At 34.0% G+C, this 25691-nt stretch overlaps 1 protein-coding gene across 1 annotated transcript; it reads right to left on the reverse strand.

Moving 5' to 3' along the window:
• Positions 1 to 10916: 10916 nt before the first annotated feature.
• Positions 10917 to 25455, reverse strand: LOC136270330 (uncharacterized). Its single transcript, XM_066067708.1, has 21 exons — positions 25408 to 25455; positions 22045 to 22110; positions 20141 to 20219; positions 19400 to 19495; positions 17627 to 17746; positions 17460 to 17534; positions 16960 to 17030; positions 16488 to 16547; positions 16342 to 16383; positions 14830 to 14978; positions 14585 to 14732; positions 14376 to 14490; positions 14082 to 14258; positions 13782 to 13848; positions 13229 to 13327; positions 13002 to 13085; positions 12010 to 12120; positions 11776 to 11886; positions 11599 to 11665; positions 11106 to 11174; positions 10917 to 11017 (listed from the first exon to the last, which is right to left on the reverse strand). The coding sequence occupies exons 1-21, from the start codon at positions 25444 to 25446 to the stop codon at positions 10943 to 10945; spliced, it is 1920 nt and encodes a 639-aa protein (XP_065923780.1). The 5' UTR covers positions 25447 to 25455; the 3' UTR covers positions 10917 to 10942.
• Positions 25456 to 25691: the final 236 nt, after the last annotated feature.

Below are 25691 nucleotides of genomic sequence, written 5' to 3' on the forward strand. Positions count from 1 at the left end.
TCTCTCCTCTCTCTCTATCTCTCTCTCATGTGTTTTAGGTGACTGAGAAAAATAGTTATGAACGAGTCGATCTACCTAAGTATGTCTTAAGATACTATGTATAGCCTTTGAACTTACACCTAATTATTAACCCAAAAGTATTATTAAAACCTTGCAGTCCACTTTAATTATTCCAATTGATAGAGCAAGGTCGCCATATCATGGTTTCTGACTCTTATATTTGTATTTTTTATGTATCGATAAAATTGAAGAATAATACCATTTTATCCTTATACATGTATATGTATATATCATGTACAAGCACTTAATAAAAAAAATATTTCTGATTAATAAGCCCGGATGATAAGTTTTTAATTGGTTAGACTTACGCCTCTTCATAAAACATGTATAGTCCATTCATAACCGTAAACATTGAAACATTTGTGTTACTATATATCTTCGTGAGGCTTATAAAATATAAAGAAAACAAAACTTATTTTGTAGGGGAAAATATCATTCATTATCATTTACGAGACAGTCCAGGCTTATAACCAAGGATATTGACACGATTTGAATCACTTTACAACGTTAATCATACGTAAAATACATGCATATTTTAAGGGTTCTTCGGAAACTTTAATCTTAAAATTCGAGCAGAGACATACAAAAGTCATGTACATGTAGGCTATATACATGTAATTAACAGTACATGTATGTCCCTGATTCGAGTTTGAAATATATCTTTAATTAATTGCAACAAAAAATAAGGTTATGAAAACACTAATAAACTATAACTATGTAAAAAGCTGAAGTTTTTCAAGAAATGAAAATAAAAGACATGGATAAATGATTAAATCAGCAGGCTTATTACAACTCAGTGTCTCGGCAGGCGTAAGCAGGGTAAGAACTCTTTGTCTTCTTTACAGACTTTGAACATTTTTAATAATATTTTCATTAAACAGCGAATGCAAAATAACCTTTTATTTCTTTGATCATGTATTTAGTTAGGAAACATAAAATATCCAAGAAAAAAAAATCATATATCAGATAAACGACAGGCGTATAGATTTTCTCGGCAGGCGTATGCATTCTGCGTAAGAGTTATCTATTTTACCGATTTTTACTAATTTTGTGTTAATTAACGAATTTAAAGTCAACTTTTTATTTCTGTTATCGTTTATTAAGCCAAGTAAACTAAAATATCAAAGAAATAATTAAAATAATCCATCAACTAAACGGCAGGCGTATACATTTTCTTGGCAGGCGTATGATTTCTTCGGAAGAGCTATCAGCTTACCCGATTTTTACTTATTTTGTGTTAATTAATTAATATAAAATCAACTTTTGATTTCTATTATCATCTATTTAGTTAAAAGAAATAAAACATCAAAGAAAAAAGTAAAATAATCCATCAAATTAACGGCAGGCGTCTAGATTTCCTCGGCAGGCGTATGAATTCTACGTAAGAGTTATCTATCTTTACCAACATTGAACATTTTTGCCAATTTTGTGCTAAATAATCAATATAAAGTCAACTTTTTGTTATTATGATACTTAATTTGGTTAAGTTAAATAAAATATTAAAGAAAATATTAAAATAATCCATCAGGTAAACGGCAGGCGTGCGGTTTTCTCTCGGCAGGCGTGTTTTCCCCGGCAGGCGTCGGCAGGCGTGTTTTAGTATGACCGAATCCTGTAAACAAAAGAACTAAAACAAAAACCGTTAACGTCTTAGTTGATGATTTCCGGAAACAAATACATATCATAACTAACCATATCCGTATTTCGGCCAAAAAATCGTGTGCAATTTTCATTTCACAAATTTTCGCCGCCATCTTGGATTCAAGGGCGAACAACGTCGAGAGTGTGTTAGCGAGTGCTCGCGATCGCTCTCGCTAACGTGATCGTTCAGAAGCGAGCGCTCGCGAACGGTGGCGAGCGCTCGCGCTGTTGAACGCACCTCTGTTATCACACAGGGTACTCAAAGGTTAAAATGACGAGTTGTATTATGACGTCACAAACGTTGAACGCTGTAAACTGCAACGTCACAAGCGAACATCAAAGTAAACGTTTGTGGCTGTTACTGTGGCTCTTCCATTAATATGAACTTACCCTTAGGATAAGATTGGAATTTAAAGGTATAAATCACATTTGCAGACAAGGCAAGAAGTTAAAAAAATTAAATATAAGCAATAAATCATGATTTTTTTGAAGAATACAGTCTCATAACTGCAGCGATGTGTGCATACAAATTTTCATAACGACTCAATTTGTATGTACACACCGCTGCAGTTATGAGACTGTATACTTCAAAAAATCATGATTCAATGCAATACTGAACAAAAAAAGAAAGGTATATATGTAAGTGTACAATTTTGTTTTACTTTCGTTCGAACAAAATTTTTGACAATAAATGTCCTTTATAACAGAGTTAAATTACATTCTATTGTGATGAAAAAATCCTGATTATTAAACCGTTACGCCCTTTAACTGACGGTGAGTACAATGGGTAGAAGCCCGTGCTACACACAGTTTGACCACGTGTATCCGCAAAATTCTTTGCAAAGAATATCTTTGCTGCAAAGAATATCTTTGCTGTCTGTCAAAAATGAAAATCAAAAATTTAGTTCATTAAATGCGATTTTTGAAATGCCCCGATTGTCTAAAGAAAACCTTGAACGCTGCGTTGGGATGCTCCAAGTAGACATGTCCCAAAACGCTGTAGCAGCCACAGTCGGAACGTCTCAGAAGACGCTCAGCCTTCTTCATGTTCTTTGGAGACGTTTCCAAACCACTAGATCTACCGATGACCGGCCCCGCAGTGGAAGACCCAGAGTAACCACCCCTACAGAGGACCGTCAAATCCGGTTGCTTCATATGAGAAACAGATTTTTAACGGTGGTAGATTCAGCTCAAAATGCTTTAAGGAGGAGGATTAGCTCTCAGACGGTACGAAACCGACTGAAGCGTTGCGGTTTGAAAGCCCGTAGACCGTACAAAAGAACAGAGCTGACAGATCGACACAAGACCTCCCGACGGAACTGGGCGCGGCACCATTTCGCTTTCGGGTGCAACACTGGCCCATAGTTCTCTTCAGTGACGAGTCTCGTTTTAGTTTGAAGTTTGCCGATGGAAGAAACCGTGTTTGGAGGAGACGTGGAGAGTGTTTTGCCGGTTGCTGTGTGACAGAAGTAGACAGATTTGGTGGTAGTAGTGTAATGGTTAGGGGGGATTTGTGGTGGAAACAGAACAAGACTTGTTGTAGTGAACGATATAGAGATGAAATTCTCCCCCATTGTACTGCCATATCTGCGCACCAATGGCCCTGGTCTAACATTCCAACAGGGCAACGCAACAGCTCACACTGCTCGAGCAACAAGAGAATTCCTAAACCAGAACAACGTTGACATGCTAGACTGGCCCTCAAAATCTCCGGATCTCTCGCCAATCGAACACGTTTGGGACGAGTTAGGTAGGAGAGTAAGGATGCGCAGACCCCAGCCCCAGAATCTCTTGCAACTGGCAACAGCACTAGAGGAGGAATGAAATAATATCCCGATATGTATCCTCTATGCGTAGAAGGTGTGTCGTAGTATTGAATGCAGGTGGTTGCCACACACGGTACTGACTTGTGAAATTCCATTCTGATCCCAGGGTAGATCCGTAGAGTGTTCTAAGCCTGTGTGTTTCTAAAAGTGACTTTTCACAAAAGAATATTGTCAAACATTGGTGCCTTGTTATCATAACCAAACACTGTTCTGATCCTTTGATTTTAAATAAATTGACAACAAATTATTTATGCTACACCTTTTTTTTGTTTAGTATATAATATATGATATGGGCCTAACATGCCCCCCCCCCTAAAATGAACAACATTATTTTACTGTAATTCTTTGTTTTCTTTGTACCGATGTATATGTGATGTTTTTACATAATGTTCATTTTGAATCAACTGCCAACAATTTGAAATATGACATCGTAAAGAAAACCCTTTCCCGCCATTTTTGCATTTTTAACATAAAACAGCTTTGTTTTCAAGCAGTTTTCTTTCAGAAAACATAGAGCGCATGCTTGAACAAACAAAATATTTTAATCAGAGATGTAGCTAGCCAAGGCTTATAAGTCCCAAAAAGTTCCCTGGTTCAAGCATGCGCTTTATATTTCCCATTCATAAAAAGATAAGAAAATTTTGGACTGATTTTGATTGAATTATAGAAATAGCGTCACTTCAGACGTCGTATACTGCCAGTGGGTGCATATAAATCTAATAAATAGCTGAAAAATATATTTTGCATCAACTCTTCTAAATTCTTAAATATAACATAACATTTTATTGTACCAGAAACACTTTTAAAAATTGCGAATTATGATAACATGCAATGAAAGATGAAAAGAGTTTGTTCATTCTATTACTCCCCCCCCCCCCCCCCCCCACCCCCCACACACACACAGTGGGTTTCAAGGTCTATGTTTTTGTGAGTAATAAATATAAAACAAAGTACTGAAGAACTGACGGGAGTTGATTTTGTCGATGTTTGTCTATCTTAAAATCAATGATATGTTATTTTTCATGACAAGTACATGCAGTTTCTAATTTGAATTACGCACATTTTTATAATATGAATTTTTGGACTTTTTCGACAAGAATGTCGAGAAACCCCCATATGAATCATGTTAAATAATATTTAGAGTAAAATTAATTCAATCAAACTATGTATCAGTAATACAAAATATTTCTCGAAAATTGTATGGATCCAGGCAATATTGAACTCTAGTCTCGTTCAACCAAACGCTCGGCTGACACCGTAAATCTCCGACAAGCATTTACGGAGACAGCTGAGCGTCGAGTTGAACCAGACTATATTGAACTCTGGCGTAGGAATACATACGACTACAAAAAATATTTAAATTGTTCGTACCATTTAAAATCTGACTATTTTCAAGGTATTTTTAAATAAGTTTCCTTGAAAAACAATGCTTTAGCATACATTACATCGAATTCATCAATCATTTTCAAGAACTAAGTCTTGTCAGCAGCGATGATTTGTGCTGAGGTCCAAACACTGTTTCACTTTCGGTTTGTCTTACTAACTGCATAGGAGAGTTTGTTTTAAAAATCAACTCTCAAAAATAAAATTTCCAGTATAAAGGATTGTAAAAACCACCCTAAAAGCTGCGTCTACAGTAAAACAAAATTAATTAGGCAGTCAGTCTGTTAGCAACTAATATCGTTTGCCTAAAAAGTGAAAGCACGTGTGACAACTCAGTTTATCTCAAACGGCCGGGGACCTGTTGCAATTAACCATGTTATTTATATAACATTTTTTTACTAGTTTTCCGCTTTTATCTTACATTTTATAAAAGTGCATGATTTGATAAAGTTTGGTTTTAAAATAGACAATAGCAAAACAAGAATCGCCAGGTTCTACAGTCTGATTTTTTGTTTACAAGTATGATTACAAATGGATTGTATTTAAAAAAGTGATACTAGGTTAACTTGAGGATTATATTTAGTTATAGTCTGTCCCAAGATATTTTTGCCGCATATTTTCTTAAATTATTCAATATTTATAAATACCTCTTGGTTCAGACGATGTTTATTCAATAGTATGAAAAAATCCCAAGATTTCCTCTTTGAAACGCCCCCTCTAGCTTGTCGGGTATTAGTACACGGCTAAAAATAAAACGTCTTCGAGGTTTTTCCATTGCCAAGGAGATGACGACGCCCGGATGATAACGTTGAAAAATTGCGCGAGGTGTCCCGAGTATTTCCGAATGGAGAAAAGATGTCAACATTCCTATTATAAATCTCCGTAGGAAATCTGTTATCGTTCCTGTGAATTTTTACGAGGGAAAAATGATAATGTGTGAATTAAGTTATCTTGGGAATTTTCCCTTTCATCGATTTTAATTGCACTTCAGTCACAGGTATGTGTATTTTTATTAAAAACCGTTCAAATATGCAGCATAAATATCTTAGGACAGACTATACAGTGTTTTGTTTTTTTTGCATAGAAATGGACAATAACTTTTGAAGTGTATCCACAACTACAAATGCGCACGTCTAGAAATGAACAAACATAACCCGTTACTTCTTAAATGCTAGTACACAATTTAATATATACATGTAATATATAAAATGATTGAAATGGTCACATCTACATGTAAAGCAATGAACTTGATTTCATTTTGCTCGATTTTATTTCATTTGGTTTCTGTAGTTTTGGTTTCCGTTTCTTTTCAATTTGATTTCGTTTCGTTTCGGCATATTTCGTTTCGTTTCTATTTCGTTTCGCACTTTACAGGTACCCGATAATAGTGACACCATTCACTCCTGCTAAAAAGATAAAAGTATCAGAACAGACATCGTTGTGAGAAAAAGTATGACCAAAGAGATCAGAAACAACACAAAGCCACATATAGCCTATGTTATAATGTTCATTGCTTTACATGTAGATGTGACCATTCATGTCACGTAACAGAATATTATCCTCAGAAAAACACAATGCAAACTGTTTCAGTGGTATAACGTGCTATTCAAGGTTTTCTATTATGAAAGAACAAAAAAGTTCTGAACAAAACATACGCTATGTGGCTTTGTGTTGTTTTTTGATCTCTTGGGTCATACTGCTACACTTACTCTGGATACATCAGTGGTATAACGGTTAGTGGTGTAATCAAAAGTTGTTGTTACATCGCTGACAAAATTGTTACACCACATGACATTATTTAATAATTTTACTTTTTCTTCCATTTCATTTATATTTCGAACATTTTGAGAAACAGAGAGGCCAAATGAAAATCATCTATCCTTCTCTTTTCAATAATGCAGAAGTGAGAAAGAACTAGATAAATTAAAATCTAGGCTTTTTGATATCATCGACAGTTGTTTCTTCAATAAAAATGGAACTCGTAAAATTGCTTACATTGTCAATGGAAAATCTAAAAAACTTTTTTGTTAAAAACCATTTTGATTGTATACACAAGTACTCTGAAGATGACATTAAAAAGATGCTTGAGTTTCTGATAGCTAGACAACATCTATGTAGTGTTTGGAAATCAAGTCTTTAAACAATCTGTTGGAATTCCTATGGGTATCAATTGTGCACCATTGTTAGCGGATCTATTTTTCAAAAACTTGTATGTGAAACAAGAATAGAATTCCTAGGTCCCCCGTCGGTCAAGCAGTATACTAGTATCGACCAAGGCTGATTTAGGAACTTGACCAAGGTATTAGTAGTATAAACATTTGGTATAAATTTCATGCAAATCCGTCAAAATTTGTAGGCATGAGAGCGCTTACAAAAGAGTGTGACGGACGGACGGACGCCCGGCATTTCTATGTCCCCGCTCCGCGTTGCGGCGGAGGACAAAAATAAATCACTCACTATGGCTTCAACTCAACATTAAGGTATATCGACGACGTATTAGCAATTAACAATTGTTATTTCCATACTTAAGTCGACTCGATATATCCCAGTGAACATGAAATAAAAGATACCACAGAGTCTGCGTTATCTGTTTCATATTTGGATATTTTAGTGGAAATGGACATTGATGGTAACTTAACAACAAAACTTTATGATAAACGCGATGACTTCATTTTTTCTACAGTCAACTTTCCTTATGTAGCAATATACCTTCACCACCTGCATATGGTGTTTTTGTCTCTCAGCTAGACGATTCAATATTACTGGAGGAAGGGGTCAGGTGTTGTAAAAACATTTAAACGGGAAACAGCTTAAGCAAGATGCCAGTATAGACAAATCTAAGCTTCGTAAAATCATGCTACTATACAGACTTCTCAGCTAGTAAAACTACTCGAAAACCTTCGAAACTCAGCCTCTGTATCCACAGCCAGACGCCTCAGCTTTGACGACCCATAGGACTACACAGACAACGAATTGCTTAACCTGACAGGACTGAAAAAGCACCAGTTTGAGGAGCTAGTTGAAATGGTTACAACCCTAAAGAAGTCTAAGTTAAGGTCGCCCAGACTTGCTATTGGAGTGCTGCTGGGGAAACTCAGAACAGGGCTCTCTCAGGGGTATACAATTATTATACAATTATATCCAAACAGAGGTGTTTTACATGCAAATAAACCAACTTTTTAGTGTAAGACAACTTTACTCCCACCCCCACTCAACCCCACATACACACTTACCCATCATTATTACATATTTACTTTAAAATTTGCTGAAAAGTAAATATATAATCATCAATGTTTGCATCCAGGTTCTCTGAGCATAAACCAAATATAATACATAATGGGAACCTTTGTCATTCACATTGTAATAGCGACACAAATAGAAAGTTGGTTTACATCGGCTTTTTAATCTATTGTTCTATCATAAAACAAATTATGGTTATTTGTGCATTAGTAAAAATTAATGTAAATATGTGTGCATGAGAGGGTAAATAAACATATTTTGTATGCATTAAAATTCTAAATTTTTTATTAATAAGCATTAAATAAAAAGTTTTGAAATGTTTAGGACAAACATTGATATCTTTTTTCCATTTTAGATTTATTGGAACACTCTTTGGTAAGAAGCAAAGACAGATTTCCCGATATATCAAACAAGCCAGAGAGGCCCTTTGTTCGGGATTTGTCTCCTCGTATTTTGGTTCCTATTACATTTCCAGAAATACCATTATTGAAGAACATACAACATACAACGCAACTCAAATATTTGGCCACTTTTTGTCAGACTCTGTAATATCCATCATGCATGGAACGTACAAATACATTCAAAAAATCACAATTACGCATTTCAACGTCAATGTTTCGGTATGCACAAACACAGATCCTTAGTAAAACCAATAGTAGTTACAGCAACTGACGGCTACATCATTATAGTATTCTGGGCCCATTTTTTGCCAATGGTCGAAACAACGACGCCTCAATTCGGAAATATATGGTCAAATCAAATGATGAGAACTTGTTACAGTTGTTTAATTAAAAAAGATGATATTCTTATTCTCGACAGAGGTTTTCGTGACTCCATAGAGTTTTTAAACGATATCGGGTTTTGTACGAAATTCCCTGCATTTCTTGGTCCTAAAGAAAAACAAATCAGTGCAAGGGAGGGGAATGAATCAAGACTCGTAACAAAGATTAGATGGGCTGTTGAGTCGGTCAATGCTAGGTTGAAGACATGAAAGTTCTTGGACAAAGTAGTATGTAACAAAGATATTCCCCATCTTAAGCTAGCAAGGGACAGTTTCGGATAAAGTACCCGGTCAATATTTTTGTAAAATTAAGAGTTGCTGTACTTGAAGGCTTATGAGTGTTTCTAAAATTCATGAAATGATTTTTAATGATTATCATTAGTTAGAGGGGTGTCGCTTGTTAAAATTGATATGCAATATGTAAGCCCCATATATTAGGTACTTGGTATCAGAAGTAAAATGCGAAACCTGCGGCTATGACTGTTGTGTTGACTTTACACAGAGAAATTGCAAGTTACAGACAAGAGGTAAAATAACACGAAAAGTAGGTGGATGGGACATTGTAAACTATACACCGGTAAGTTTCTGACATGTGATAGTGCAACATGCACGCGGTACGGAAGGTCAACCCTCTGCAGGGAATTAGCTGGGGGAGGTCTAAAAAGCTGAAAAATCATGAAAAATTAGCAAAATATGAAAGGGTCAAAATCTCATAAAACCAGTAAGTAGAGAATTTTACAGGTTTTGACTATATAGTCTGTCCCAAGTTATTGCTGTCATCAATTTTTAATGATTTTTAATAAAAATACACATACCTGTGAAAGAAATACCATTGAAATCGATGCATGAAAGGGAATATATCCAAGATATCTTCATTGAACAATTATCCCTTTTCACTCATAAAATTTCAAAGGAACAAAAACAATTTTCTTACGGAGATTTATCATGGAAAATGTGTACATCTTTTCTCCATTCGGAATACATCGCTATTTATTAACGTTATCATCTGGACTTAATAATGGCTGATGCAATGCAAAATCCCCGTAGACTTTCAATTTTGGGATGTGTATTGAAACCTGAAGCGGTAGACGGGGCGTTTCAAAACAGCTAATCTGGACATTTTTCATATTTGTGGATGAACGTAGTTTGAGCAAAAAGGTATTTATGATTATCGAAATATCAAGCAAAAAGTCGTGGAAGCAAAAACTCGGGACAGACTGAGAGTACATGTATAGTAATTTTCTTCAGAAATTGATTGGCCTTATAAAGGGTGAATTAAAGGTATTTGTGCTGAATAGGACCTGAGGAAATTCTAGTTACAGAGTTCCGAAGACATGCATCCCTTGGCTACAATGAATTGTATAAAAAACATGTTCCCTGCCACCTTAAAAAATACATTAATATAGTAGCAGCAATTTTTGCAATAGTTTTTGTGCCCCATTACAGCAATCCCGTGACAACGATTGCGACATAGCCCGTAAGATGGTCGAACGCTCTAAAATGGCAAACCTTGTCCAACAGGAGGTCGAATCTCAGAGACATTTAAAGAAACATTTAAGTCATTGGCAGAGCATGGAATCCATTGATTTCACACTCCCACGGTTAGGTGACGACTACCTTAGATCCCTAACATTTGGGGTGTATCAACTGTAACAGGCACCGCATAATGCCGACCAACATTTAAGGTAATGATCCATACGTCATAAAACAACGTCTGACGTAATTCACGCGTTATTACGTCTTTTCCGTGCCCGATCTAATCGAGACCTAACGCTAAAAGGTGTACATGTGTTTCAAAACAAAAAAATCAAGCTGACCTAGAAATTAATTCAAAACAAATCTATTAAAAATCCTGAAAACTGCAATCAATTAGCCTATTACTCAGCGAAATGAGAAATTGACTGGGTTGTGTCGATTGAGTACTCGTTTTGAAAATACATACCTCATCTTTTTGTACAATAAAAACACAACAACAAAGAATGAAGAGGATTTTGTGAATTCATTATATTCTCTAGTTGAAACACAAGTTAGAAACCTCATTCCTTGTGAGGATTACTGTATCCGACAGATGTGAAAGTGACTGGTTCTAAAGATAAAACAATTCAAATAATTATTGATATTGTAGGTAATACATTAGGAAAATACAAATATAATACAATATAAAATATTCCAACCTGTAGAATGTTCCTCACAAAAGAAAGGAGATAAACGCCACAGTCGTAGCTGTTTTTCTGTTGTGGGACCTACCATTGAAAATAATAAAAAGGTGAGTATGTAAGAATGAGTTTTTTTATACAATGATGCTATTCCAAAGCTTTGGCAAGCTAATAGATAACACATACCATCACAGATCATGTGGGATTTTTTAAATCACTTGTTGAAGCAACTTTTTATGAGAATCTAAAAATCCATTTCATGAAGCTTTTTGAGACATCATATCCATGGAAATATGTACAAATAAATAATGACCTCACCGTTGTGTAATATCAAACATTAATTTGAATGGTAATATCCCCGACATATTGTTGCAAACAAAGAATAAATGCTAGTAAATCATTGGGGTTTCTTTCTCACCCCCCCCCCCTTTCAAATTTAAATGTATTTCATAAGCAAGAAAGAGCTATCTCTTGGGATTAACAATGAACAAAACCTTTATAACCAGTTCACCTCAGTGTGCTGAACAATAACAGTATTTGCAGCCCGTCCTGCCTTCTCCAATTCCTTTTCAAAGAACCTAAAAACATACCTATATATTTTTAAACATATACTTGGATATATATTTGTCAGACTCACTTTCTATATTGCACAAAAAAGGAATGAAAAGTTCACAAGTGTTAAACGTACACTCTCAATGATGATTCCTCATCAACATAGCTCCCACTCATGGAACATATGATTGAGATCGAACCAAAATCTCCTGCCATTACAGACAAAGCACCAAGATACCAATGTAACCTGCCAATCAAGTGTGAAAAGGAAATTGTTTGTGTATCAACTTCTGATTAAAATTCTCTCTCCTCTTTTTATTACCATAAATAAAAACTGTTAACACAATATGCAATAGATTCACTCCCTTACATGTTACTGATAGGAACAAGGATGATTGTTCCATCCTTCAGCTCAATGTTGGTCAAAGTGTCCTCTACTCCGACATAATTGCACCCACTCATGTTTAGTGGTCTCCTGTTCCTGTTTGAAGAAGACACTTATTTGATGTAAGCATTCTTATCTGTATGTCATTTATTCATATTTACATTTAGTGTATATTTCCCCTTATGTTTGCATTGGAAATCTGCAACGTTCAATTTTCTATGAATGCACTTTGCTAATTAATAAGCCGTGAGCACATCATAAACGTTTACATGTGTTTTGAGTATATCTATTTTTGTATTGAGTATATTTATTTTTGTAAGATTAAATGAAACATTGTTCAAATTTACTTCACCAATTTGATATGTACTTTTTAAAATAAATGTTAAATAATATTTACTCCTTAATGAACAATTTTTCTCTCCAAAGTTCCTGGCACTATATTTTTAGTCGAGGAAGTGAACTAAATATTGTATACAGGGAAATATTCACCCCCGTTTTATTTTCACTCATTTCGACCCTCGTTGTCAGCAAGCGAATTCAAGACTGGACGAATTACATACTCATATTGTCAAAACCATATGCAAGTGATGAAGGGCAAAAATAACATGGGGTGAAAATAACCCTGTAAACAGTAACATGTTGATATGGCTGTTCCATGTATGTTTCATACCCTGACTGAAAGCTAATATAATGGCTTTATATCAACAATATTTATATATTCTTTACAAATATACATCAGTATAAAAATAAATATAAGCATTGAATGCTTTATTTTGGATGTCGTCAGTGCTGTAACACACCAAGCTGTGCAGACAAATTATCATACGACGCTAACAGGCAGTATTTGGTTTGTCTGCACTGATTGGTGTGTTACAGGACCGACATCAAAAAATAAGCATTCAATGCTGAAATGAGTGTGTTGTTCTATTTTGTACTGGTAATCATATGTTATAATTTTAAAATGAATCAATACTTACAGCTTGCCTTTCACCAAAAGCTTTTGGGCAAATGCCGTGTTCAGAATAAACACATTCTCTGTGCCCAAGTCTTCTTTCATTCTTCTGTATCAAAGTGAATGAATTCTATTTTTAAAAGCAAAGGAACTCCACTTTTGGGGGAAAACAATAATATACATATATATACATGGTTTCCAGTAGGATATGAGAACATTTTCTCTTTATTTAAGATAAAAGAGCATTGGTACCTTGTCGCAACATCAATGATGGCATCTGTCAACCATCTCATTGGGTGGAGGGACACCATGTCAACCTCATAAAGATCTATCCCCATTTCAATTCTATGACTACAGGTATAAGCAAAACATTTTAATGCTGGAACATCAAAACAAACCAGAAAAGAAAGGATTTTCAAACCAATCAGCAAATCAATCCATATTTTTAAAGGAAATGGAGGTATGAGCATAAACAGTATGAGCCACGCTTTGTTGAAGGTGAATTAATTTAATTCAACTTTTGTTAAATAGTATCCATGTTCATCACTTAAGGTCTAACAGCATACACACTAGTTGTACTCATATTAAAGAAGTTACAGAAATGAAGACAGTATAGCCAAGATAAACACAAATATCCCGCAAATTTAGCAAAAGATGGAATCCAAATCATAAAGAAAACATAGAAAAAGTTGAACTAGGAAACAATTCATTCAATTCATCAGATTAGAATAAAAAGAAAAAAACCAAAAAAAAAAAGTATATAAGTGGAAAGAGAACAAATAAGAACAGAATATTTATTTCTCACACATTATCCATTCCAGGAAGTCTGAGCTTCTCAATAACTTGAGGTGTGGGGTTTGGAGTGTTGCACCCTTCATTAAGTGGAAGAAAATTGTCAAAAGTCAACCAAAACATGGCATTTCATATGCAAAAGAATGCACTAAAGGATAGAGAAACATACATATGACGCCCTTTAGATAAAACAAATATCTGATGTGACATGAAGTACAAAAGAACCATTTCATTGCAAACATGTATTAAATCATGAACACAATTTGCTAATGAAATAGAACTTCTGTTAATAAAAAACCAATTAAAAATTCACCTGCTAGAAAAGAAACAGGAACCAATAGGTTATAACAGCCTTCACTCCTAACAATCTCCAATGTCTGCTTTGCAGAGGGAACACAAGGACACGGAGGGAAAGAAATAACCTGCTTATTCTCATGTAGTTTGATATTGATTTCTAATGCCCCTGCCAGGAGAAGCAATCTGAACCGATCTAAATTCACCAAGCAAAAGCAAGTATAATCATACCAGAAAGAAAAGAAACTATGGAATTACATGTACAACATATCAAAAACTTCAAAGCCATTTTGATTACCGGTACTTCTATTACCATTGGAGTTAGTCATGGCATCTTCAAAACATTTCAGCATGTCATCTCCTCCACTAATCCCAAGGAGATCACAGATAACCTGAGGCTTCACTCCTCCACTGACTACACGCTCATACTATCAAAAAGGATTAAGTACAAACTGTGAACACCTTAAAATAATTCTTTCAAAATTTGAGAATATTCAAGGTATTTGGCAATCTGATTCAAACCTGCTGGGCATAGTGGCCCATATGAAGAATTCCTTGAACTCTCATAAGCAGATCTAGATGGGCTTGGCTGCAGGGGGCATACATGTTAAAGCATTCCCTGATACTTTTACATTGTAAAAGCTTTGCAAAGCCTTCTCGATTCACACCACTTGAATACCGGTAATTGAGAAGAAATAATAATTTTTATATAAACTGACAATAATTTTTCAAACCTTCGGAAAGTGTTTTGATTTAGAAAAACATACCCAGGTTGAACCAAGGCCACTGGAAACGTTTTATGAGCCATAAAGGCCTCTCGCAGGGTCTTAGTTGATGTGTGTGTTGCAACAACTGATGCAACAACCTCCGGAGAAGGCATTTTGTCCATAAGTTGCTGCACATCATTAAACTTGCACTGAATAAAATATTAGCAAATACATTTTACAGAAACACACATCAATTTCTTGTAACATGACTGCATATCAACATTAATGTACATTAACAGGTATTTTCTTAGATGCAAGCTACATGCTTATGACGAAAAACCAGGGACACGCGATTTGTTCACAGTATGTAAGGAGTAAGCTAATGCTGAGAAAAATGTCACAGAAATTTAATGGAATCACAAGGGTAAAACATGATAACCCCATCTCCTTTAGAGAAGGGTTATAAAAATAGGCAAATTTATTATTTAGAATGACTTGCTATATCCAACTTAAATTGAAGTTCAAAAATTACTGTAATATGAAATTGGTTGATACATGAACAAATCTTCTGAGAAGCCCTTTAAGCTTCAGAGAAAATAATCACATTTTAATACCAAATTGATATATCATTTAACTTAATAACCTTGTGGTTTATTATTAAAGTGAATGTACCAGATACTACTAGCACTTTATTAGGGTCTTCCGTTTTCAACGGAAGACCCTCTTGTTATTCTATTGTTTCTTTTTCATTATTATTATTTTTCTTTTTCTTTATTTTTCTGACTTTTTCAAAGCTTAATATCTCAAAAAGTTTTCAACAGATTTACATGAAACTTTCAGGGATTATAAAGCATTATTGTGCCTCAAAGTTTTAAAATTTTCAATTACAACCTCACTTCCGTTTTTACGTTACGTCAATTTTTTAATTTTAAAAAAGTAATTTTGTCCAGGGCGTTTTTCAAAAACGGTTCAAGATAAAGACTTGGAATTTTCTGTGTTGAAGCAATGATCGTTTTTATTTGGACATAAGACTGGAAATTAGTTTCCGTCACTTCCGGTCTAAACCGGAAGTGTTTTAAAATTTTCGAATTTTCGAATTTTTCGTTTTAATTTCAAATGATTACGAGGTTTGTAGAGTTGGTCATGCTGAATACGAAACTGAAATCCGTTTGAAAATCGGACGATGCATTACAGAGATATCGGGGTTTAAAAATTTGATTTTTCCGGAAATTTTGTTTCCGCGTCCTTGGTTTAAAAAATAGCGTAATGTTAATGGTAAAATTAACTCGTACCAAAAATAATTGTTAAGTCGTACTTGAACAATTCGGATTTTTTTTGTTAAGTCGTTCTTGAAATCGGAAAGGTGTTTGTTAAGTCGTACTTAAAATCATTCGGATTTTGTTAAGTCGTACCAGGAATAATTCGATTTTTTCATCTTTTTATTTTAGTTACTCTTGTTATTGGTTTAAGAGCTCTGCTTCTTACAGAAACTTCCAGCTTTACTTCCGATATTAACGGAAGACCCACTCGTTGCTTTGCAACGAGCTTTGCTCTAGTTTATCTTCTTATTACCTTGTTCATAAGGTTCTCTACCTTGTAGGATGAAATGCTTTCCTGCATAAATAGGATGAAAGCATGAAATAAAAGATAACACATAAATAAAGTACACACATTTGTTGAAAAAGGGAAATAATTACTCGTAATAAATATGAAAGTACCTTCTCAAGAAAAGCACTGCCATCGTTGACGTTACAGGCAGAAGGCTGCTCTGGGACATCCTTCGTTGGTACAAAGAAATTCCAAATGTGTGATTTGAAATAATTATTCAATGATTCATAAATGAAAATAGTGGTATGTATTGTTGCATACGCATTGGTGATTGCCTCTATTACTTATCACCACTGATGGACATCTGTTGATATTAATGTGGTGAAAAGTAAACAATGTTTTAAAAATATTTATAAAGGTTTACTTTTTAAAATTCCCAGCAAGATTCACACTCATAAATTTGAACTCATGACTTAAAGATTGTAGTTGACCCTCTAACCCATTAAGCTATACTGTTATATGACAATTTGGGAAAGAAAACACTTATAAAATTGCACTCTACTTCATCATTTATCATAATAAATAGTCCGTCACAATTTTGAGATGTCTCATACCGACTTAAAGAAAATTAACATAACTTACTATGCAGTGAAACACCTGGAAGCTGTTGAAAATCTTTCTTAAATCCTCTGCTCCCAACTTTCTATGATTGACTAAAAACAATCTTAATGGTTAGTTCTCTGATATGCTTCCTTATGCACATAGCTCACCTTCAACATGTCTCAATTGAATAACAGTAATTGCATTGCCTGTGAAATTTTTCCCTCTAAAAAATTTGATTTTTGAACAAGTATAGGAAAATCTGAATTAACTAACTTCAAAATGAATATATAAATGTGTGTGTGTTTATTACATCCGACAATTTCATTTCTTTAGCAGCGTTTCCCTAGAAACGATAAATATAATAATTACGGTATATAATTTTGTCAACTCATGCAAGATGGAAATAAGCAGCTTATTACATTTAGCAGTTCTGTCTCTTTTAGATGTGAATTGTTAATGCTTAAAATCGTCATCAAATGTATAACTCTCTACCATTGTTCTTTTGTTTAATATGAATGCTCTGTTTGTGTCATCCTTACTTGTTCTATTAGGATCCTGAAAAGGAATGCTCGCTGGCCATCCCTCTGGTCTTGGACCTTTCCAAATGTTCTTTCCTTTTTGACACAAATTACTGTTGTTAATATCATAATAAGAGATACTTGAAATATATTCTAAATCTTCAAACAATTGCCATTGAGCAATACACCTTGTACAATCCCTTTGAGAATCAATGGCAGGATTTTTCTCAGAATGGCTTCCGGGGTCTCTACTGCATTTAATGAAAGAAGATTCTTCCATTCCTCCTCAGCCGTAGGAACTTTGTATTCTAGTTGTATCAATGAAATGTGATCAACAAACATCGCAAATCTAGCATGGGTGTATGCGCTGAGACTGATGGACTGATGCATTGAGTGACAGCTCTATTGGGTGTAATAGGTTAACAATCTAAATTGTGAGTTGCAGTTTATGAAACAAGCATTTTCAGTGGCCGTTTAAGTACCCGCCCACTTTTACCTGCTTGCATGGTATTGATAATTTATGAATCAACTGCCAGCTGTGTCAATTAACTCTGTATCAAGACTACAAAAACTAAATGACTGCAATACTTGACGAAGAGTTTTCACAATAATCGCTTCTTGTTTTATATGGTGTAAACAATTGTCAAGAACAATGTTTAAATGGGTTCCCCATTTCATTTTTCAGCAAAATGCTTCATTGATCAATTCAAAATCTATGACAGAAATGTGCTCAATTTTGGACTAAACTGTGATTAATCTGATTTTGTAACTCAGTCTGTAAAAGTATTAATTTTACTACATGTAGCTCTATATTCATCAGTCTGAGACAATATTTTTTTTCACCACTGATGCTGATGCTTTACTTGCCATGGACTTTCTCTCAAACATGCTAATCGACCTTGGATTGTAAAATTCATGTGCAGATCAAGTGTCCAATTTACATGCATATAAACAAACCACACTTCTTCATTTTACAAAGCAGGTGATATGTTTCAAAGATTTATTGTAAGCATATGAGTAAAGACATATGCTATAAAATGTCTAATGAATTTCAAGGTGTGTCAACCTGAATTTTTCCGTGGATCTACATTTTGCAGCAAGCTTTTTGTGAGGAAAGACAGTCAGTTCAACTCATGCTATACACCACATATAGTACATAAATAATGTTATTGGATAAGAGAAGAACAATCTGTGACTTTAATCTATATGCGCCCATCCCTGCTTTTAGAGAACTTTTTCTTTATTTTCACGAGCATTATTTACACATGAATGTAAACATTGCCCCGTTTGTTCTAAAGTAACTCTGTATGTAATTTACATGTATAGCTTGCAAGTACAAATTTATCATAAGTTTTCTTTCTCCGGCATTTGTTTCCACGTGTTAGCATCATGTTCTCAACATGCACTTGATAAATGGATGAGTCTATATAAATGCGCCAATCAGAATCTCTGTTGCAAATCACAATTGAAATACACACTCATTAGAAAGTAGTCAACACTCAACACAATGCTACGTACATCAGCCTTAGCGTGTACTTTCATGCTAGATTTGTGATAAAAGGGCATGGTCATGACTTTGATCAATGTTATTTTTCAGTTTTTGTTGTTTGTAATGTTTTAGAAATACAATTCTGATGATTAACTAAAATTTGTGTGTCAGTCGTAGAGTTATAAGCAAGATACAGAGCTCACAGTTCTTTGTTTTGTAAATATGGCTCGTGCTGTTTTTGTTTAAATTAGTTCAATTTACAGGTAAAAGTTATATTTTAAGCTTATTTTTTTCTATTCTAATAAATCATAATGATAAATAAATAGTACCTAGCAATTATCACATTCATTTTGGGTCTTAAACTGGAATTTTTGATTCAACATTCAGAATGTTAACAAAAAACACAACATATACTTCATTTACATGACAAAGAACTGTACCATCTTTTCAATCAATTATTTATTTTTTTTACCTTTAGCTGATAATAACATGTCAGCATGATGTGCCATACTGGCTGATGCCATCTGGGTTGAGAAATCTCCACAGATGTCTCGCAACCATGGAGAAACTAAATGAATATTTTATAAAACATTTTGTGACTGCATATTGAGAGGTATACACTAATACTGTAACTGTGCATTCAAATCTGCAGCAGGAGTAATATTTTCCAAAACTCTGTGTCAGTTTGAAGCACATATGGGTTGTTGCTTTCACATTGCACACACGATTTCACAACAGATGGTCATGGATTTTCCATACATGTACATGTATCTTGCAAAACCTGATGATTTCATTGATGTCATTTTATATAATTATGACTTTTTGAACCAGGCAATTAAGTTAAATGTATATCTTTACATAACATTGACTTATAAAATTGAAATTTGCAAAATGCTTTTTGTAGGTAAAATCTTATTCCAAAAACACTTACCGTATATCTATAAAAATATTCATATTAGGTTTTAATTCATTACAATGCTATAGCTGTGTGCTAAAGATGTGTGCAAAGTTAAACGATCCCAAGATCTATGGTTTTTAATCAATCTTGCCCACAACCATTTAAAACCAATATAATATAGGCTAGCACAGAAACACTAACACACCTACAACATAGTAAGAGATGTTCTTCCTGTTTGTGAGAGGAGTAATACTGCTATGTATGTGTCAAACACAAATACTAAACCTTGACCACAAAATTATCACAAACCATTACCATGTCCCTCTGTTTTTCCATTGAGTGTGTGCAAAAACACTACTGGAACATCAGGTTCCTCTTCCATGAATTCTCTGATCTACAATTGTGGATTTGTTTTAGTTTACATTAATAATTCCTTTTTAAAAACAAAAACACAAAGAATTGTTGAGCAAAACTAACACATTAAATGATGACAAAACAAACTACCGGTAGAACTGTCCTAATGGGACTAATACCCCCGCAAGGCTAATTTCAAATGGGACAAATAATTGAATTGAATAATAAAGGTTTGGAACACATACAAATAAAAAAAAATTTGTAGAATTGTTAAAAGAAAAATTAGTTAACAAAGAAATATTTAAAATCAAAGTCAGAATAACCCCTCCCTTTGCAGTAAATGGAAATACAGGTAGCCAAGCAATGCTCTTCTGTTGATAAAACTTTGAATATCTTTCGAATAAGAGTCTTGACAGATGCAGTTAGCTGTTTCAAATTTTCCAAACTTTCTCCTATAGTACAATGGAACTCCATATCAGAAAATTGATCCTATAAGACTATGATTTTCTTTGATGAGCTTGTTAAATTAAAAATACTCTTAAAACATTACCAAAATTACCACACTATGTATAAATATGTAAAAAAGAAAATTTAATATTACCGGGTACAAACAATTTTAAAATTCCAAAACACTACAATCATATCAGTAATTTTGAATTTCATTTAAATTAATGCCCTATAGGGTCACTTCAATTTACTTGACTAATAAATTTAAACAACTTCTGAAAATAGTTAACTAACAGGGGACAAAAAAAATCTATGAAACAATTTTGCATCAGATAGGAGTTTTTTTTTGGAATCCTTGATAAAGGAGATCATGCTCTGTATCTGAAGATGTGACCTGTTCGAAAAAACAAAATTCATCTAGCATTTAAAACCTTTGACTCAGATTCAAAATTCAAGCCTGTCAGTAATTAAAGTAAGGACCAGTAATATTAAGATATAATCATTGAAGGGCACCAGCTCCAAAAACTTTAACCAGCTCTTTAAACCTTAACCTCCTCCAGCATCCGTAACCTATGGCTCAGATTCAGCATTCAAGCACATCAGTATCATCAGACGCACCATCCTTGCAAGTTTGGTGAAGTTAGGACCAGTAATAACTAAGGTATAATCATTAGAGTGCACCTGCTCGATAAACTTTAACCAGCTTTTAAAACTTTAACCTCATCCAGCATCCAAACCTTTGGATCAGATTAAGCATTCAAACATGTCAGGTGCATCAGCATCATAAGACACACCATCCATGCAAGTCTGGTGAGCTTAGAACGCATAATAACTTACAAATGGCTATCAAAGGGCACCTGCACCAAAAACTTTAACCTGCTCCAAAAATCTTAACCTCCTCCAGCATCTGAAATTCATGGCTCAGGTCTTTCAAGTTCATTTGTAGGTCCAGATGCATCATCCATGCAAATTTGGTGAAGATAGGACGAGTAACAACTTAGATACAGCACCTACAACAAAAACCTTAACCATGCAGGTCCGAACGGTGACGCTGGTGGTTAAGCATAAGCTGCCCCCGACTTTGTCTTGGTGAGCTAAAAACTGCTTCAAAATTTTGGCACAGATAAACAGGAAGTTGACATCAAATTTGTTTTGAAATGAATCCCTCTATTTGGCATGCCAAAACATAGTGTCCTAAATTTCAACTATCTGTGAAGTGAAAAATGCAAAGAAAATATGTTAAGGACAGACAGAGACACACCAAAGGGTAAAACAGTGTACTACCGTAGTACTTCTCCTTAGGGGCGAGGGTTTAATTCGAGATTTTAATTACAGCTTGCATATACTATTTGAACTACCAGTACTACAGATATTTAAAAATTGTGTATAAATATCATGCATTTAGACTGCTTGGTTACCTTATTTGACAGTCTTTTTAGTTTTTCTCTCCGTCGTCTTTTGATCTTCTCTTCCTCTTTTCTAACCTAAGAGACAAACAATATTTAAACTAAAATTTCTTAAGTCTTAGTGTAGTCTGTTTGTGAAATATATTTTTTTGTGTCATAAAAAAAATAAAAAACGTATATATAGTATAATAGCACTATTATACTATATATACTATTATTTTTTTTTTTTTGCACAGATTGTCTCAAAACCCTGTGGATATTCAGGAGATCTTTGTGCATGTGTTTATATGCAATTATTGTCAAAATAATAATGCACATAATTATGTATTTAAAAAAGCAACAAATGACACAAATGCTTAAGTAGCTAAACACAGGTTCACTTAAAATCCAGGGGGTTTTTCTCTTGGAAAAAGCATGATGGGTATGGATTTTCTTGCTATTTCATGCGGTATACATGAAAATTATTTTTTTTTAATTTCTCAATTGCATGATATAGGGGTTTATCTTTCTAATACATGAAAAAAGTATGTAGAAAATATTTAAAAAATTAATTTTGTGAGACTCTAAAATAAAGGGAGGTAACTCCAAAAACATCCGGATTTTACGCGTGCAGAATTTCATGATTTTTTTAGAGGGGAATATAGCTCTTTTAAAAGCTGACAAATGTATCCTAAAAAAACTTTAAAACGATGCCTAAGGACTTGCTCTTGAATATGCATGAAAATTAAAATTGCTGATGTATTTGCATTCTGCTGTTAGGGGGAGCCTAAAATGCATGGGTGTACTGCATTTAGAGGCATTCTTTTGTCTATTTCTGTATAGCTGTTGTATTCACGCATTATTTCACACAGTTAAATGCGTGAATCTCATACATATATTTCATTGAATTAATGAATCATTTTGCATATTGTTGCCTGTAATATGAACCTGTACATTCTGGGCTATTATTTCATTCATTATTTGTTATAATCATGATATTATTTTTGTCCCCCGCCGCAACGCAGAGCGGGGACATAGAAATGCCGGGCGTCCAGAATTCTATTCTTGTTTTAAATGTATATGCCCCCAGAGGGCCCTTGATTGGTGAATATATAAAGATATTGTTTTGAGTGGCAAATAAGTTCTAGCTTTAAGTAACGTGCATTATTTTTAAATATTTACAAAATTCACAATTTTATCTTTCTATTCATATCAGAGACATTAATAACAGAGATTGGCAGCTGATCGAAATCTTGCGAAATCCCCCGGTCCCTATTGTAAAGTGTTCCCAGTTTAAATCATTATATCTTTCTAATATAAAACAATTATATCGAAATAAAAACAACTAAAACCTATTACCAAAACATTTAAAATATTTTATTTTCATGAGTTTATGTCATATAAACAATATTAAAGGAAAAGTTTTAGGAGGCAGTTGGCTTCCTGTCGTCCGAGATTTCGCCGATGTTTTATAGCTGGCCAATATATTTTCTATATATTAAGGTAGTCCTATACTCGGCACTAAATGGGCTCAATCATTAAAAGCTTAGCTTTAAATGATAAACATACATTCTAGTTATACATATACAAAAGAAAATATGCATGTTTACAAGCTAGTTTGTTTGTTATCACCTCTCAGACGGGTGTACCCCCTTGCGAAAATTATTGACAATTATGAAATTTGCCAGACGTCCGTTTTTCCTAAATATAATTACCGTACCAATTTTGGGAAAATTAGAACTGCACATTCATAATAGAGTTTAAAAAATTTATTTAAGCCATATTTCATCAATAATTTTGCGCAAATTTTTGTAAGTAAGTACGCTTTATGGACCTGATGTTATTGTATCAAAATAGAATACAAAAAATGCAATGCTAGTATCGCGTTTGGTAATTTTTTTTTTACTATTTTATGGACTCAAACTTAAATTTATGGTGTTTATTCAGATTGACATCTTAGAAAAAAGATCTGTCAACAATGTTAGATATCATTTAAACATTAATTAATTGACGATTTATTAAATTCGTAATAGCTTCTGCCTCTAAATTTAAACCGATTTTAGTAAAAGAAAAAGAAAAATTCGGCAAGGGGGGGGGGGGGGGGGCATCAAAACAAACAAGATATAAGCATACCTGAGATCCTGGTTAATCAGAAACTTCGTTTTTCATTTTACTTTAACAGAATCGAGTTTCTTAACATTAATTATTTCTATCTCTCATAGAATACATATATTACCGTTCTAATTGCTTATTATTGCCATTGTTTACAACAGCGATGTAGAGAAAAATCAATACTGGGTATCTAAAACGCTTTGTAAAAGTCGAACCAATATTGTAAAATCTGTATTATGACGTAATGTGATACTCGGACTACTTTAATTTGATTTTACAATTTTTTCTTTCAAAAATGTCTAAAACCTATGCACACTTTTCATTAAAACAATACTGGCGTGCAACCAGTTCTCGCCGAGTACCATTTCTCGCCAGTACATTGTGACCTCATTTTTCGTCTATAATTTGATGTGTTTATAAAATGACGTCACAATGTACTGGCAAGAAATAGTAATCGGCGAGAACTGGTCGCACGCCAGTATAGTTTTAGTTAAAGATCATTATCTCAGTTCACTAAAATGTAGTTCACAAAGTAAGGTTGGTCCCGTACCATTTTTCAACAACAAAACATGCTAATGGCGGAGTTGCCAATCTCTGTTGATATATAGATATGTATGTAACATGTTTTTACAATTTAAATTCAAACGGGTCAGTTTTGCTTGTCCCTCATCTAAAAACATCCTTATAACGTTACATATAAAACTGTGTTTTGCACCCTAATTGTATTTTGTTGCATCTTAAAATATTTATTAAAACTATTAATTATGATTTTCCTAGGTAACTGGATACGTTCTTTCTTGGAGAAAACATACCATAGGAATTGGGTACGTTTTCTCTTAAGTAGGTGTTCTCTAGCAATCTTTTAATCTTGCTTATGGGGAGGAAACACTGCGACTGATTTGATGTCTCCACTGAAGGTCATAGTGATTATGTCGGTCATTAGACCGACATAATCACAATGACCTTCAATCAGAACAATTATTAATCAATCATTATGTATATGGTTGAAATATGTTCATACCTACGATATAGATTAAAATGATTGCAAACATACTTTCTGACACAAGTATAGGACTAAAAAATAATTACGGGGTCAATTATGGATACAAGATTTCCAAATTAACTCGAATTTCCTATTCCTATTAACTCAATAAACTTGACAAAAAAGTGTATACCACTTCAGAATAATAACTAAATAAAAAATATCATAATATATATGAAGTAGGAGTATAATATGGATCCTAAAACTTTAAACTATACAATCCAAAATCATGAAAAACGTACAAATTTGAATTTAGGGTCACCGTCTTGCTTATCCTCCATATTGTTTTCTTTTTTTATTAACTGCAGTACTAATTGGCGCATGCGTATTGGGAACCTTTGGCCCGGTTACAGGGATATTTTGAGTTCGGTTAAATCCCAATAACCGGGACTATAAATACCTCAACATATGCTTGAGATATTTTTGGGAGTTGATTTTTAATCAACTCTCCTATGCAGTCACGCGGACAAACCGAAAGTGAAACAGTGTTTGGACCTCAGCACAAATCATTGCTCCTGACAAGACT

This window comes from Magallana gigas, chromosome 7 (assembly GCF_963853765.1).
Source record: "Magallana gigas chromosome 7, xbMagGiga1.1, whole genome shotgun sequence".
Lineage (NCBI taxonomy): Eukaryota > Metazoa > Mollusca > Bivalvia > Ostreida > Ostreidae > Magallana > Magallana gigas.

What these genes read in the sequence shown, in the direction of transcription:
- LOC136270330 (XM_066067708.1), bottom strand. Translation starts at nt 25,446, where the DNA reads ATGGAGGATAAGCAAGACGGTGACCCTAAATTCAAATTT. An exon ending in CTTTTGGTGAAAGGCAAGCT is followed by an intron (nt 12,121 to 13,001) that starts GTAAGTATTGAT and finishes TTCTTCAAACAG; the next exon opens with GAACAGGAGACCACTAAACA. An exon ending in TTGTGAGGAACATTCTACAG is followed by an intron (nt 11,018 to 11,105) that starts GTTGGAATATTT and finishes TTTTATCTTTAG; the next exon opens with AACCAGTCACTTTCACATCT.